The following is a 17,967-nucleotide window of genomic DNA, read 5'->3' as shown; positions in this document are numbered from 1 at the left end:
AATCTTTGAGACTATTCATAATGTAGATAATGTTCATAATGTAGACTTCCAGTAACAGAATTGCAACTCACCACATTCCCTTTAGACTACTGTTCCATTATCACACTCTGCGATCATGGAGGAGTGATCCTGTTGTTTAATCACAGAATTGCTGAGCCATACATGAAAAGTAAATTTGCCTCATTATGCCTCAGCCATGGCAATAAACCAAGGTTCTTCTTTTGAGTTCTACCCCACATATTTGAATTGTTTCAGCAAAAGCAATGGATTTTAATATGGTTTATAACTTAATTCCAGAATACTGCACAGTAAGTATACAATTCTCACAATGGATTATTGTGTTTATTCTTTCCCTTTCAGTTTACTTCAGCATCTCTAAAAACATTAACGCTACAGAAGTACCATGCTGATTCTAATCAGTTGTTTTATTTTTATCATTTTGTTTTTACAAGCCTACCAGGGCAAATGGATGAATGGCATCAGCAACTAAATTGATTGTTAAAAGAAATTTAGCACAGATTAAACAAAATCCATTTCTTCCAATTTATACCTCTCAAGGTACAAAGCAGGTTCTTTTTTACTCCAAGAGTGTGTGCAGGTAAGACTTTGCTGGTGAGCTGTGCCAATGTAACAGCACAGGACGCTGGATCGATGCAAAAGAAACAGGAAGTTACTGACATCATTAATTATGATGCTCCATACTTTCCTAGTTTTGTGTCGCTCTCCCATAAAACTCAGGGAAAACAATTAGATTATAACTATAACCCAACCCATTGAAATCAATGGTGCTCACGATTTATGTGCAATTTTGATGTTGCTGTTACTTAAACTTAACAATAGTGATCTAAAAGGGATGAAAAAAATGCATTTGCTGAATCGGTCTTTCACTTTTAACTGATCTCTAATAGACACTGAAAATAATTTCGATATCTTCAGCATTTACCATCTCTCAGAGCGCGGACAAGAATGATCTCTGAGCCAAAGACACAGCAAAGGAAAAAGCTTCAGAAAAATGCCAGATGCTCAAGTAATGAGATTGCATTGTACTAAGTAAATATAAACAGCCATAAACAACGAGGAGAATTTTCTCCCCGTCGGGCGGGAGCAGGTGCGGGCGGGCGGGAGCGCAGCCGATCACCGTCCACGATCGGCTGCATGCCGCCATTTTACTTGGGTGGGCCAATTAAGGCCCACCCAGTGTGACACGCACCTGGAACACTCTCTGTGCAGGCGAGGGGAGGAGGGAGAGTCGGGGCCTGCACTCATTCTCGCATGCATGAAAGAGCGCAGAAATCTCCCTGAGGCACGGATTTGATTTTGAAAAATTGAAATAAAGGAAAAAAATTGTTCAGACATGTCCCCTCATGTGACAGTGTCACATGAGCTGGGACCTGTCAATGAATTTTAATAAAAATTTTTATTAAACTTTTACACCCTTCATGAAAACTCATTCCATCCGTGGATGAGGTTCCATGAGAAATGCAAAGGCTACCTGGGCTCTTCACCTGCCCGCCAACCTTAAGGTTGGACGGGCAACCCTGTTAATTGTTACAATTGGTTTTGACATGGCCTTAACAGGCCTTTGACAGTTCGGCGGGCATGCAGCCAACTCCGGTGTGTGCCCACCGAACTGAAGATCGGAATGACGCACGGTGACGTCAGGACATACGCCAGGCATCGCCACGCGTCATTTTACGCATCAGTGAGTGGGGCCCGCCCCCGCACGCCAACCAGAAGATTCAGGCCAATGTGTTTATCACCCTTCTGAAGTTCAAACCAAAAAACAGCTTCAGAGAACATAATTTAATGGCGACTGCATAAGATTGCTATTATACAGTTTATTTTTAAAAATGACCCATTCAAGGATGGGAGAATTGCAGGCAAGACCAGCATTTCTGTCCATCCCTAATTGCCCCAAAAAGATAGTGGTGAGTATAATATTCTTTAAACTGTTTGGCTAATACAGAATGATGTGTCTGCAGCGGTTTATAAAACACAAGCTTCATTGAGATACATCTTACTGATGGCTCAAATCTCCCACGAGGACGTACAAGAGCCAACTCATGTGATGTTATATCACTTTCTGTGGTGCTGTGCACAGTACCTGATTAGCATATTAGTTAGAATTAACCAATTACATTACATCTCCTCCCAAGTCTTTGATTTCCATTCCTATAATGTGAAGATTAAATAAACCACAACTTTAAACTCTGGTGTGTTGCAATCCTTAATCTTGTTTTCTTCTCTTAGGTCTACCTCTTTCCTCCATTCTTCTTATAACTGCTGTGGCAGTTTTACGAGTCTACCAGTATGGGTTCTCCTCTGCTTTGGAGGGGGTTGGAGGTTGGAGGTTTGAGACTTGTGGCTGGTCTCTCAGGTTCTGCTGGGTATGAGGGAAATTGATGACTCAGGTTCAACAGTCAGGTTGTCATCTGGGTTGGTGGATGAATACAGTACCTCTGGCCAGTTTGATCAGGTAGATTCTATTTTAACTTAGTTCTGTAGAAGAGTCGTGCGGACTCGAAATGTTAACTGTGTTCCTCTCCACAGATGCTGCCAGACCTGCTGAGTTTTTCCAGGTATTTTTGTTTTTGTTTTGGATTTCCAGCATCCACAGTTTTTTGCTTTTGATCAGGTAGATGTTTGCTTCCACAGGGTAGGAAGCTGCTTCTGTATAGGGCAAGGGCAGCAGATGTGTGGGAACACCACCACCTGCAAGTTCCCCTCCAAGTCACACACCATCCTGACTTGGAAATATCTCGCCGTTCCTTCACTGTTGCTGGGTCAAAATCCTGGTACTCCCTCCCGAACAGTACTATGGGTGTTCCTACAAGACATTAACTGCAGCGGTTCAAGAAAGCTGCTCACTACCACCTCCTCAAGGGCAATTAGGGATGGGCAATAAAAAAATGCTGGCCTAGCCAGCAATGCCCATGTCCCATGAAAGAATAAAAGAAAAGTACACATCTGTTCCATCTCACCATACTATTATCTGTTTGGATGAGGTAGGATCATAGATGTGGTGTTTGTTCAACCACTTGCCACTGCGAGCTTGGTCTCAGATCCAAACTGGCTGTCCTGATTGGAGATCTAGCAGGTAGTGTGCCCTGTGATGTTTATCATTGTTCCACATCTGGCTGGAACAATATTTGCCCTTTTTCTCTCTCACTTTGCCCAAGCCATCAGCCTATACTTGCAGTATGAGTGTGTGTGTGAGAGAGTAAGGAGTTGAGTTCTTGATCTTCTTCCCGTGAGGAGTTCACATGGTGCTAGACCATTTTTGGAGAGGAGTTGAATGATAACCCTGAAGTGCAAGTTGGATGCTTCAGCAAATATCTCCTTTGGCGATGTAATTACTGCTTCAGAAGTGTGACCCTGCAATTGCTTGACTTTTATCCATCTGGAATGCTAGTCTACTAAGACCAAGACCATCCTATCTCTGTGTTCAAAGAAGTCCATCCCAAGACGTTCACATGGTCTTGATGGAAGTGGAAGATGACATCAATGGTTCTCTTGTCTGCTGACAATGAATAGTGCAAGTAATACAGCTTGGTATCATTTCATCCAGTGACTTTAAGAGACCTGGCCACTAAACAGAACATCCTTCTCCAGCTTGACACTTGTGATTCCCAAATGCCCTTGCTGTAATTGTTATAGTATGTCAGGTCTCAGAGACCACTTCATTGTCATAGATGGATAAATCAACTACACTGCGGTGTCCTCGCTGCTCATAGTACTCTCTGAGAATGGGATTGTGTGCCATGTATACTGGCCATCCTTTGACACAGTACTCACTGACCTGAGCACATTGTTCATCAGGTTTCTGTGCATCCTTGATTTCATTCAGTCACTGAGTTGCTGCTGGTAGAGTTGTGGTTGCTGTCAGTGCAATGGTTTCTACCTCTTCAACAAGGGCTACATCACCTTGTCTGGGATGCGGGACAAAACATCCGCTGTGCTCTGCTGCTTTCCTGGAACATACTCTATCTTTACATCAAACTTCATCATCCTCAGTCTGAATCATTGTACTCATGGAGGCATTTTTGCTAACTCCTTAGAAGTTAAGAGTGTCACTCAGTGCTTGTGGTCGGTCTCTATTTTGAAGTGGAAACCGGAACATAATTGGTGAACTTCTCACAAGCCCAAGTAGCAGCTAATACTTCTTTCTTTATCATTACATATCTCTGTTCAGTCTCCGAAGTGAATGGTTTGCACTTTCCATCCATCTGTATCAGAAAGATTACAGCTCCCTGTCCTGTAGAAGATGCATCTGCAGCAATGATAGTGGGTAGCTCTGGGTCATAGGGAGTTAAAATATCAGGTGATATCAGCATCCTTTCAATTTTCTCCAAAGACCTCTGTTGTGCTTCTCCCAGGACCAGGTATTGTCCGGTTGCAACAGCTGACGTAGTGGCTCATTGACAACAGTAGGTTGGGCAGGAACTTTCCGACTTGGTTCACCATATCCACGAATCCCTGAAACTCAGTCACATTCCAAGGAGCTGGAAAATCCTTGATTGCTCTTGTCCTCTGTGGATCCACTCTGACACCAGATGCATCCACAATATATCCAAGGAACATGATAGTCGGTTGTGAGAATTTGCATTTGTTATTGAGTGTAAGTCCTGCTTCCTCTAGGTGTCGCAGCACAGCCTAGTGTCACACTCTAGTGTCATGTTCTGTCTGAGTGGATCCATGGATCAGGACACCATCCATGTGACATACAACTCCATCCAGTCCTTCTAGGATGCTTGACATTGTCCCCTGGAAGATTCCTGGCTCTGACATGATGCTGAAGAGTAATCTGTTGAAACAAAACCTCCCAAAAAGTGTAATGAAGGGTGTGAACAACAGACTCTTCATAAAGAGGTGATTGCCAAAATTCACTGTTTGAATCTAGCTTCACGAAAATTGAACTCGCTCCCAGTTTAGATAAACTTTTGTCCACGGATGACATAGGATGAATTTCGCAATCAACCGCTTTGTTCAGCTGTGTAAGATATATGCAAATTCTGATAGATCCGTTGGGTTTTGGCACTGGGGCCATCCCCAAGCACCAGCTTGTTGGTTCTGTCACAGGTGAAATAGCCGCCGCTTCCAACATAGAGTCAATTTCCTTCTTTATTTTTGGCAAGAGTGGATGAGGAATTATTCTGGGTGTCTACAGGCACACTGGCTTCGTTTCAGGGCTTACAGTGAGGTGGTATGCTGGCTTCAGCTTTCCTCGTCCTGTGAACAACTGTGGGAAATCTGCCCTGAGGTTTTTGGGCTGATCTTCTTGGCTTTTCAGTTCCAATACTTTGCAAATCAATTGTAAATCAATACAGCTCTTCCTGCTCAAAAGTGAGCAACTCTGGTTCTGAATCAAATATAACGTTTCTGTGATTTCCTTCTCTCGATATTGGAGAGTTATGTTTAGTTCTCCTTTAACCTTGAGTTCTATGCCTCCTGGCCCATATGGTTTTTTGCATGTTGGCTGAAGAGAACTTCTCTCCAACCACGGTTCAGCATCAGAAAGAACCAAAACTGCTGCACCTGTGTCTAACTTAAAGTGCGTCTTGTTTTCAATGACACTCATCCCAGGTACTATTGGAGAAGGAAGGTCAGAGGAATATTATGAAAATGTCCAAAAAATTCCCTACTTTGAGTTGGGATGCAGCTGACCTTCTATCCGAATGCAAAATCTTTAAACAGCGTACAGAGCTATGGTTTCTTGATTCAGGTGTATCTGAACCAGACAAGCAAGCCATAAAAATTCACCTAGCAATTGGGAATGACAGCCTACACAGGCTGAACACGTCAGGAGTAACAGAAAAAGAGCTAAAGGATCCCCAAAAGATATGGACTATATTGGAAGACCGGTTCAGAATCAGGTTAAACCTCCGTATTCATCGACTAGAGTTCATGTCATTTCAAAGGCAGCCTGCAGAACGCATAGACCACTTTGTCAGCAGATGCAGAGAAAAGGGTACGTGCTGTGATTTTTCAAACTCAGAGTTAGCAGACAGGATTGTTGAGTTGCTGATCGCATCCACTCCCGTGGAAGCATTCCAGAAAGATCAGATGGACAAGCCCAAAACATATGGCATCGAAGACCTACACAAGGATGGACGTAAGTACGAAGCGATCCTCGCAAGTTGACAGAGCTTACAAGTCCTAAGTACAACCCCAATTGCTGATGCACTTACTGGGACGCCCAAACCTAGCAGGACATGTGGAAGGTGTGTGGCCTTCTGCGTGCACCCAGGAAATGCCCAGCTTTCCATAAATTCTGCAAGGCAAGTGGCAGAAAGGGCCATTGGCAAAGGATGATGCAGCTACAAAGAGCCGTGCGCTGATCCAAACAGACCATATACAACGGGTGCCCTCAATCAATAAGAAAGATCAGCCAGCATCCCATCAGAAACATACACATGAGTTGATTGACAAACCAGGAAATGTTGATGATGTGCATGACGAGATGAAGAGCAGTGATCACAAGTTTCACACCGTCAATCTCATGGAAAACATAGATGCTATCGCACCATCCTAAGGGTTTGCCAAGATTCGAATTGTCTCTCCGAAGGAAGTTGGTACCTACTCATTATTAGCCAAGGCTGACACAGGGGCAAGTGCCAAAATACTACCCCTGTGAACTCTAAAAGACACATATCCACAGACATGGAGGGCCATGGCTATGAAACTTTCAGCGTACAATGATTCACTAATTCCAAGCTCAGGATCCATAGTCCTGGAGAGCAAGTACAATCATTCCTCCTGGGTGTCAGAGGGGCCCTACATCATGAAGAATAAAGGCCCAGCAATCGCAGAATGGCATGCTGTGACCTCACACCAGTGATAATCCATGGAATTAGTCAGATTTCATATGGAAGATTAATGTCAGAAATTACTCCTATTGCCTCAGTTCACAACCTAACATCAAAATATCCAGAATTTTTCTACAAAACTGGCAGTTTCGGGGGAGCTGCAACATTACATTTGCTGGAGAATGCAAGTCCGTCAATTGATCTGGTGGATTTTGCACAATGCAAATGCCGGCAGCTACAGAAAGAAATGGCAAAAGAAACTGTGGAAAACCAATACTGAAGGATGGCCTGATTCAATTCAGCATGTCCACGAACACGTGACAGCATTCTGACCTTACCAGGATGAGCTAAGCATTTCCCAGGGAGCCATTTTTAAAGGCAGGCAGGTCATCATACCGGAATCTTTGTGACTTTATATTCTGCAACAACTTTATTACTCACAACATACATAGATCAGATGAGAAGACTCGCGAGACAGTCTATTGGCCGGGTATGAACACTGACATTGAAGTCGTCATCAAGAAGTGCATGGCATGTCAAGGGCATATGCCAAGTCAGTACAAAGAACCATTGACTCCACATGAAGTTCCTACCCATCCTGGGTCCAAAATTGTACCTGAACTCTTCCATGTCCATGGCACTGACTTCATCGTCATTGTCAACTACTTTACGAAGTACCCCATTATTCAACAATTGCACAATACGTCAAGCACAAATGTTGCGCACACTCCAAGTGCTTTTTTCAGTTTACTTGGTATGTCTAGAGAGATAATTATGGATAACAGTCCGCAATTTATTGCTAAGCCATTTCAGAATACGTGTGAGAAGTGGAATGTCGATCACACTACTTCTTCTCCTCATTACCCTAGATCTGATGGCCTAGCTGAACAAATGATTTGCATGGTAAAATCCCTAATTCTCAAATGTAGACAGACCACGCAAGATCTACACATTGCCATGATACATCTTAGGGTGACACCTGTAAGAGCCACTATTCCATCACCAGCATATTTGACAGACCACTCCATACCAATTTACCTACTCTTACCCATTCTACTCTCTCAGAAACTAGAGAACAACTTTTAAATCTGCAAGATAAGATGACCAACATGCACAATAAAAATGCGGGTACAGAGTTGCCAACTTTACAGTTGGAACAACAAGTTCGCATCAGAAGATACATGGCAACCAGCCGAGGTGACAAGGGCTTGTTCAGAACCAAAGTCCTATGAAGTCATGACACACAAAGGTGTAACGGTGAGGCATAACCAAGGACAAATCAGATCTATTCCAGCTCATCAACCACCATGCAGTCCTATTGCATTGAGGACAAGATTGGAAATACAACCAGGAACAACATCCAAGAATGACAATCCCACAGATAATTGTGAGCAATTAAAGAAACCTCCGGATAAGGTTACCATTACAAGATCTGGGTGTACCAGCAGAGTACCTTTATGCTTTAGAGACTCATAATAGTAACCAAACACAAGCATGTATTGTAAATAGTTCAGCTTCTTTGACAGGGAGGAAAATATCTTTAAAAAGGGGGGGGCATTGTAATTTGCACTTAAGGGATTGCAGCATTACATCACTAGAAAGGAAGTGTATTATGCGAGCCAGATTTAGTTTAACTTTTGATTTTAAGCACAGCACAGCACAGACAGCTCTGCTGATGATGTCTTCAAGCTTTCAGTCCATGTACATCTGTTTTCATGTGCCTAGTCTTAATTAATGGACCCACAACATGTTAACCCAATCCCGTATGAGTGATTGGTACCTTCATATAAATTTTGGAAACACAGCAAATACCAGCCTCGATCAAAGCCTTTCAACTCCCCCTTCCTTTTCCTGGTTCTCACCAGGCGACTCACCAAATTCACAGGCTGGCCAGCTGCCCAGCAGGAGGACCCAGGGTGGTGACAAACATGGCATGTAGGATTGAGAGATCATGGCTGCGGGGGGAGGGTGAAGAGGCACTGTTATGGGAGGAAGAAAGCAAGAGATCAGCATTGGGGGTCATCGAGAGGAAGGGAGCAGCAGATCGAGGTTGGGGTGGGGGGGAGGTGAAAGGGGCCAAGAGAGGTTTTTGCAGGAGGAAGGGAGCAGCAGATTGGGAATTTGAAGGGGAGAACAGCTATTTCAAGTATAAGAGAGCAGGACAGAAGGAGTGATGGACTTGGTAGCGATAGGAGCCATTGCAGGAGGATGGGAAAGACAGATTGGGACTGAAAGGGGAGAGGTTGGCAATCACAGAATGGCGGTGGAAGAAGATGCAATCAGCTGAGGTGAGGCCAAATGCCTCATAGGGAAGCACTCCTGTTCCTCATTTCCCGCAAGGAGTACTGTAAAATTGCAAAATTTTTATTTTTAAGTCCCCCTGCTGCTGCCAGTTTATCAAAGTTCTTGGAAACCAATGCAGTGGTTGTAAAGTTTTAATCAGGCACCTGCCTCCACGACTATAGTGTCAGGCTATGTCCAGAGGCGCAGAACTTTTTATAGGTTTTTAAACTAAGCTCAATTTCCTTCCTTATATCCAAACTGTTACCAAGACAACTTTAATTCACCTCGGAAATATCACCTGCCCCTACTTCTCCTTCAATGCAGCCTGAAACCGAATTACGCCTTAGCCACTTTGTGACTTAATTTCCTCAAGTTCTCTTTCTCAACCTTCTTATTTCTACCTTTTACATATTATAATTATTCTAAAACACAACTAGCTTGCTTCCCAAGCTGCAATAAATTATTTTTTAAGATCCTTGTGCTTGCCTTCCAATACTCCCGTTACCCTATCTCAGCAATCTCCTCCAGCCATACATCCCATACGTAACCTTCACACTTAGTCCTTTATTTTTCACTCTCTGTTCCCTCTAGTCCACCATCAATAACTGTACCCTCAGCCACTAAGCCCTCACCCTCAGGAAAACCTCCCCAGAACATCTCTACTTCAACATCTTCCTCCATCATTTTGGAAGCCTGCTGAGGGTGTTGTCTTGGCTTAGAGGTAGCATTCTCAGCTAAGTCATAAAGTCATTTTTCCTCCTCCAACTCTCATTTCTTTCTCCTTCTTGTTTGGTGTCCACTTTAGTCCACCAGTATATAAGGCCTCCTCAGACATTTATCTGTGTGAAAAGCACCATAGATATGTAAATTAATTTTGAGAGTATAGAACAAATTTGCATTAAGATTTTTGTGGCGTTGCCCTTATAGGACAACTTTTGCAGAAATAAAAAGATTTTGTTATATTTCAACTCTGTATTTTTGGCAGGCATTTAATTAAGGTCTCACTGTCGTATGAATGTCGTCACATTGTGATATTTAAGTGTGTAGGTGTGTTCAAAACTGAAAGAAATAGCACTCACTGTAGTATAAAGACTTAAGAGATGGCATATGTCAATGTATGACATAAATGATGACGATGTACCACTCAGTCATGTATTAGATTCAAGAGAGAGTCTGTAACCTGTTTAGAAGTAGTACAAATAAACAAGTGTTAAACAGATACCAGAGTATGTCTACTGTCTGTCTAAAAATCAAGTGCCAAGCGTCCACAACAGAAGGAACCAATGGTGGCAGCGAAGGAGACATCGATGTAAAAGACATCAGATTTTCTGTGACCGCCGGCATCAGGCACGTTCGATGGCGTGAGCGGACCATATGGCAAGGACTTATCCTGGATCGTCCGCCCACTTCGGCAGGAAAACACACCATTATGTTTCACAACAGCATATATAAGGCACTTGGCATTCTGCACTTCGCTTGGGACTTCAAAGTGTGTTTGCCCACCTTGCTTCAGTCAACACTCGCAGCGCAGACATCAACGCCAGGCTTCACAGACAGCACCACATCACTTTTAGGGGGGCTCACAGCAGGTCTCTACCTACCAGATCAGCCATATGTGGGCGGCTTTTCAATGGCTGCAAGGCAGGGCTTACTTGGGGAAGGGGGAGAAGTGGCCTCAGGCAAGGAAAGAGGCTGCAGGACGAGAGCTGTACTGGGGAAGGAGGGTATCCCAGGGTGTGTGTGGGACACATGTCAATCTGTGCAAGTGGCCTCAAGATGGTGAGGACTGAGGAGGCAGTCTCCAGAGGAGATGAGGCCAGGTGGAGATATGAGGGTGTGTGTGAGAATGGGTGGTGATGTCCCTTGAGCTGGCAGTGAGTGAGGTGCCAATGAATGTGTGATGGGCTTGAGTGTGTGAGTTTAGAGTGATGAGATAGTTGCCATACTCTGGCTGCACCCTCTATCTGCATTGGATGGCGACCTCTTCTGTGCAACATTGGCACTGATCACCACTGCCATCGCCTACCAAGCCGAAGTGGTAACGTAGCTGTCCCTCCTGCGGCCAGGGTAAGGGTAAAGGGCCTCCACAGTGTCCAAAAGGCGCTCAAGGGCTGTAGTCTTCTTGCCTTTCTGGTCCATGTCTTCTTTGCTGCAGCCCTGGGCTGGAAGCACCTTACGCGGCTGTACTTTAAATGTGGTACCTGGCATGATGAAGCGGCGAGGTGATGGTGTAGTGGGTGAATGAGAGCCCGCCCACCATGGAAACAGCGTGTTTCCCGGAAATGCATAATTAATCTGGCGGGTTTGGGACAATACCGTGAGAAGCCATCATTTCAGCCAGCGGGTAAAACATCGCAAATCTGGGACGATTCCGCCCATTGGTCTTACCAAAGGAACCACTGAGTGAAGAAACCTTTGAAAGCAGCCCAAGAAATTTTGGTGGTAGAAGGAGGCATACTGGAGAGAGGTAACGATGACCGTATCTGGTGAGCAGTCCCTGCCCTTGCCCCACATGTTTGACTGTCTCGAGAGACGGCAGAGAGGCCAACAGTGAGAGTTATGGAAACACCATCTTCTCTGTCAGGTCTTCATGAAAAAGAGCCAAAGCTTCAAGTTAGTTCCTTTACTTTATGCAATAGGCTCACTGGCAGGTGACATTCTCTTAAGTCAGGGGGTGCAGGAGTCTACCACAGTTTTTGATTCCATTATTAAAGCCTTTGACACCTATTTTAGCCTGAAGCAAAATTTAGTAATTGAAAGAGCACATTTTAACCAGCATTCGCAATGACCTGGGGAATTGATAGAATTTTTCCTAACTGACCTATATCTCTGAGCTAGCCCTTGAGGATACCTGAAGGATGAGCAAGCCCATGATCACATAGTCGTGAGTGCTTGGTATGAAAAACTCTCTGACTTTCTGCGGACCAAAGATGATCTTACCTTGGATCAAGCAGTCCAGCACGCGAGGCAGGCCAAGAATAGAGCATTTAACCGGGCTATAATTCGTGGCAACACCAAGGCTTCACATGACTCCGTAGATTAGGTAGGCCCTTGGGCAGTGGCCCCACCTGTACAAAAACCACCAAATAATCCAAAAGGGTGGGAAACGCCACACTGGCAGCCATTTTGAGATACTTGCGTTGTGGCGTCAAAACCCAATATAGACACCAAGGCTGCCCGGTGCAGAATGCTTCCCGTGTGGCAAAACGGGACATTGCAAGTATTTCTGCAAACCCAGCAATTTTAATTGGAGTTGCAGACCAGCAAGTGTTTATAAAACACATTCCTTCCAAGAAATGGAAAGTCCAGAAAACGACGACCCTACAGAGTTCCTAGGGGAAGTAGATAGTCTTCATCCAGACTACTGGACAGGCACGGTACAAGTTCAAGGCTTTGATCCTTTGTTTAAAATTGACACTGGAGCGGCCGTTATCATATTAGCAGATGACCTCGACTGGCTTCAGCTGATGACCCTTTATCCATAAAACATCAAGTCACAAGGTCCAGGTGACAATCAAAGGCTGGGGTATTGCTCCTCTTAGTTACAATGGGTGACAGATCGTTGATTCTCTTTATGTTCTTCATAATCAACGTACACCCTGTTGAGTGGTGATGTTGTCATACTTCTAAGAATCCCAGAAAAACCAGATGGTGCTCATGATTTTAATGGTTCACTGTCCTTTATGCAACAGTCTTCAACCTTTTATTCAGAAGCAGTGGAAATTCAGCCTTCAGAAGCTGAGGAAGTTAATACACTGGGCAGGAAGTTCCTTTCTTTCACAGAGACACCATCCACTAGACCCAGGGCAGAGATTGAAGTTATGAATCTCTCAGTTCTTCACGAAATAAGGCCAGAGGTGGAGGATACAGAAGGCACTACAGCAGATGGTGAGTTTCTGCAGTGACAATGGAGAGGCAAATGGGGCAACTCGATGTCCCTCCAGGTGCTCCTTTCCCTCAAGGGGTCAGGCCGGGGCTCACTGGCATCCTAAGGGAGGAGAAGCAGCTGTTGGACACCCCTGGGTGATCCACTCAGTAATCTCAAAGGCTGTCCTCTCCCTCAAAATCCCCTTTGCCTGTGACCCCCTCAACCTCGTTCTCTGTCACTGCAGAGGAAACGGCTGGCCCACAGGAGGACAGTCAAAGCAAACCAGGGGCCTCAAGGCCTTGGCTCTCCAGAGGACACACACTGAAGTCATCAGAGGCAACAGGGCCAACCATTGCACAGGCTGTCTCCATCCTTGCTGCAGATGTCAGGGCAGCACCTAGAAGAAGTGGTAGGCCTAGAAAAGTTAAGAATTTCTGATCACGAGTTGTTGCTCAGGCGAACACATTTTGTCACTTTATAATCTGAAAATATATTCACTTTCACAGAATAATGTATAATGGTGTCTTTCAGCTTCATTTACAGGCTTCACGAGTCTTCCCACTGCATCCCTCCCCACTAGCAGTTCAGCTGCACGCAGCCAGACCACGAGTGATTCTGGAAGGAGAAGTGTCTGTGGCAGGGCCTTTCGGAGCCTCGTGTAAGCACTCTCCCCAGCACACGGAGCCATCCTCCATCACACTCATCTCAGTGTCCCGAGCATTTTCAATGCTGCCTGTTTGGGTTTTCTTTTAGTTGTTCATGTCCTTTCCTCCATCGCTGTCGCCCCACTGGCATAACCTTTCACCTCCCCATCGACACCTACCAACCAGAACCCTTTTCTTCCCCGGATGTCCAGGTGAACATGCATGTTCCCTACCTTTCTGAGAATTCCATCCCCATCCATATTGACCTCCCCAATCTCCTCCTTCCTACCCCCAGGGTCCGCATCTGCCGCCGAGTCCACACCAACCACCCTCGCCGTCCCTTCTACTATTATTGTCGCGCCCTCAGCCTCCCACCCTTCAGGCTCACTGTGCCCCTTCTTATATTCACTATTCCCTCTACCAAGCCCACACTCAATTCGCTCCTCAGGAGGCAGTCATTGACTCCACAGGCCCGTCCCTTGCACATTAACCTCACCATTCCCCCCCTTTTACTCCCTCCTCCACCTTTACTCCCTCTTCCACCCTTACTCTCTCCTCCAGCCTTATTCCTTCCTCCCCCCCCCCACCCCAGGCCTCTTTCCTCCCCCTGGAATCCTTCCTCCCTCTGAACTCTTTCCTCTCCCTGGACTCTTTCCTCCCCTTGGACTCCTTCCACTTCCAAACTCCTTTCTTCCCCCCTAAGTCCTTCCTCCCTCCGAACTCCTTCCCCCTTCCAAACTCTTTCCCTTACACCTTACTCCCCACTTACACCTACCTCCCAGTTGCTGCATTCTCCCCCATTACACCCTCCTCCCTCCTTCCCCCCAACCTCATCCCCCTCCTCCGATACACCATCCTCTCCCAGCCAAACCTCTCCCGCTATCCCCTGCCCTGGTACACCTTCATCTCCCATTCACAGCTGGACCTTCCTCTCCCCCTCATGGTCAATCATCCGAAGCAACCAATGGCCAAGACTGCGATGTCCCAAAGATCAACGGAGATCTCCCACCTTCCGTGAGCTGCTTTGTGGTGGAGCCATGTCCATGAGAACCCACCCAGCATGCGATGCAGGTGTCCCTCCAGGGTCCTGTAGCTGTAGGGCTCCAGCATCTTCTGCTCCTCGGATGTCTGTGATCTGAGCATGGCCCTGACAGTAAGCCCCAACTTCTGCATGTCACACTTGTCCAGGTGTTTTCCAGATGTGGGCCGGTGTGTTTTCCCACTGGCGTGGGCTATAAATTGGATGTGGGGGATGATTCCAGCGAGCAGGCAAGATGATGAGATGCAAATGCATTGAAATTAGGTTCCCGACATTGGACAGCAGGAACGGAGGCCCACCATTGACCACCGTAGCGGGCAATTGCAAACTGGTCTCACAACGGATTTTTGACCTTCTTGCCATATTGCCCACTGACTCCCGCCAACGGGGGCAGATAATTCCGGTCACAGTTTCATGTCGTTGTTAAAAGTAGGATCACATACTTGGGGGGGAGTGTAGCAACAAGGGTTAATAGATGGGACATGCTAATGTATTATGTAGATGATGATGTACCACTGATTCTAGTCAGTCATATATTAGACTCGCAAGAGAGAGGTTGGAATCATGCCAAAGAGTTGCGTGCTACTCGCTAACCTGTTTAGAAGTAGCACTAATAAACAAATGTTAAGCAGATACCAGAGTATGTCTACAGACTGTCTAAGCACCAAGTCCGATGCCTGGAGTCCAAGACAGATGGACCCAATCTCAGAAAACTCACTAATAACAAGTTAAGGTAGTTTGCAACAGTTTGGCATACTGCAAAGCAGAAAGAAAGTTCCTGCTTTGTAAAGCAGTTCTTAAATCCAGCAACAGGTCTGGAAAGTTATTGACTGTTAATTAGTCATCACCAATTTGCTAAGTGGAAAATATTTACGTGGGTTTGCCTTATTAAGCTGCCAAGGTAGCAGCAGGAAAGTAGCAATATAAAGTCAAACATGTGGGCCTGTATCATTAAATTGAGAACGCCTCCAAGGTGAACATATGACTGAGAAGCAGGAGTAGGCCATTTGGCCCCTCAAGCCTGCTCTGCCCTTTGATAAGATCATGGTTTTGCTTCTACTGGCAGCTCAAATCTTTTTGCTGGTGCTCCTGCAGTCTGGCTTTCAATTCTAGCAACTGAAAATATCTCATGTATGATCCCATCAGCTTGCTCCCATTAAAGAAGCAACCTGAGCCAAACCTTGGTAAGCAGCACACCGTTATTGAGTGTCCCTGTGTAAATTTGTCATAAGTAAATAGTAAAATATTCCATTTACCTGCAGGTACTGCTTTTCTGCATCACTTCAGCCCGATGGTATCCAGATAACTTGCAAAATCCATCATTACTGTAAACTACTGGCCAGTCTACAATCTGAGCATTTCCAAGTAAGAAGCTTGTCTCTATAAAGGTAAGCACAGAATAACTAGTTAAAATAGGACAGTATGTTATGCCATTCAGTGCTGCATTTGAGGGCAACATTTGGATGTGGATGTAGATACTTATGTAAGCAGAGTATAATTATTATTCATATATGCAAAACAAAAACCATAATATCATTAGGTGAGCTTATAATTTGACCGAGACATTTTTCTACTTAAAGAGGTCCACACTCCACATAGCTAAACTAGTTGCATCCAAAATGTGTTTTTCCCACAATATTTTTTTTTATTCATTCTTTCATGGAATGTGGGCATCGCTGGCAAGGCCAGTAATTGCTGCCCATCCCTAATTGCCCTTGAAATGAATACCTTGCTAGGCCATTTCAGAAGACAGTTAAGAGTCAACCACATTGCTGTGGATCTGGAGTCACATGCAGGCCAGACCAGGTGAGGATGGCAGATTTCCTTCTCTAAAGGACATTAGTGAACCAGATGGGTTTTTACAACAATCGATGATAGTTTCATGGTCACCATTACTGAGACTAGCTTTCAATTCCAGACTTTTTTTATAAATTGAAATTAAATTCCACCAGCTGCCATGGTGGGATTTGAACCCATGCCTGCAGAGAGTTTGTCTGGCCATCTGGATTACTAGTCTAGAAGACCAAAAATCGGTTTTACGCCGTCATGAAACCAGCTTGCGATCCACCACTTTGCCCGTCAATGGTGGGCTGCCTTTCCTGCCATCCAACGTCGGGAACCAAATTTCAATGCATTTGCATCTCATCAGCTTGCCTGTCCGCTGGAATCATCCCCATGTCCAATTTATCGCCCACGTTGGCAGGAAAACACACTGGTCCAGAACACATCTGGACAAGTGTGACATGCAGAAGTCGGGATTTACCCTTTGGGCCTTGCTCAGATCATGGACATCCAAGGAGCAGAAGATGCTAGAGCCCTACAGCTACAGGGCCCAGGAGGAACACGTGCATCACCTGCTGGGTGCATTCTAGTGTGAAATGTGTAACGTAGTGTGTAAAATATAATGAAGAGTGAGGTGAAAGTGATTGCCCTTGACACCGGGGCAGCATTTGACAGAGTATGACATCAAGGAACTCCAGCAAAACTAGACTCAATAGGAATCAGGGGGAAAATTCTCTGCTGGTTGGAGTCATACCTAGCACAAAAGATGGTTGTGGTTGTTGGAAGTCAGCCATCTCAGTTCCAGGACATCACTCCAGGAGTTCCTCAAGATAGTGTCCTGGGCCCAACCATCTTCAGCTGCTTCATCAATGACCTTCCATCATAAGGTCAGAAGTGGGCATGTTCACTGATGACTGCACAATTCATCACCATTCATAACTCCTCAGATACTGAAGCAGTCCATGTTCAAATTCAGAAAAATCTGGACAATACCCAGGCTTGGGCTGACAAGTAGCAAGTAACATTCGCACCACACAAGCTCTGGGCAATGACCATCTCCAACAAGAAAGATTCAAACCATCGCCTCTTGACATTCAATGGCATTACAATCGTTGAATCCCCCACTATCAACATCTTGGGGTTGCCATTGACCAGAAACTGAACTGGACTAGCTTTATAAATACTGTGACTACAAGAGCAGGTCAGAGGCTAGGAATCCTGCGGCGAGTAACTCACCTCCTGACTCTCCAAAGCCTGTCCACCATCTACAAGGCGCAAGTCAGGAATGTGATGGAATACTCCCCACTTTCCTGGATGAGTGTAGCCCCAACAACACTCAAGAAGCTTGACTGCATCCTGGACAAAGCAGCCCACTTGATTGGCACAAACATTCACTCCTTCCACCACCGAGGCACAGTGACAGCAGTATGCACCATCTACAAGATGCACTGCAAGAATTCATCAAGGCTCTGTAGACAGCACCTTCTAAACCCGCGACCACTACCACCTAGAAGGACAAGGACAGCAAGCACATGGGAACACCAT

General features: G+C 45.3%; 1 protein-coding gene across 1 annotated transcript in view; it reads right to left on the bottom strand.

Moving 5' to 3' along the window:
• The window catches only part of kcnh5b (potassium voltage-gated channel, subfamily H (eag-related), member 5b), a 322,323-nt gene that overhangs the window by 260,324 nt on the left and 44,032 nt on the right, over window positions 1-17,967 (bottom strand). Inside the window, exon 2 of the mRNA XM_078563325.1 lies at window positions 15,897-16,020. Coding sequence (XP_078419451.1) covers window positions 15,897-16,020 — 124 coding nt within the window. The remainder of the gene's footprint in view (window positions 1-15,896; window positions 16,021-17,967) is intronic.

The sequence above is a fragment of the Cetorhinus maximus genome, chromosome 18, assembly GCF_964194155.1.
Source record: "Cetorhinus maximus chromosome 18, sCetMax3.hap1.1, whole genome shotgun sequence".
Taxonomy (NCBI): domain Eukaryota; kingdom Metazoa; phylum Chordata; class Chondrichthyes; order Lamniformes; family Cetorhinidae; genus Cetorhinus; species Cetorhinus maximus.
This window is presented reverse-complemented; position numbering and strand designations above follow the sequence as displayed.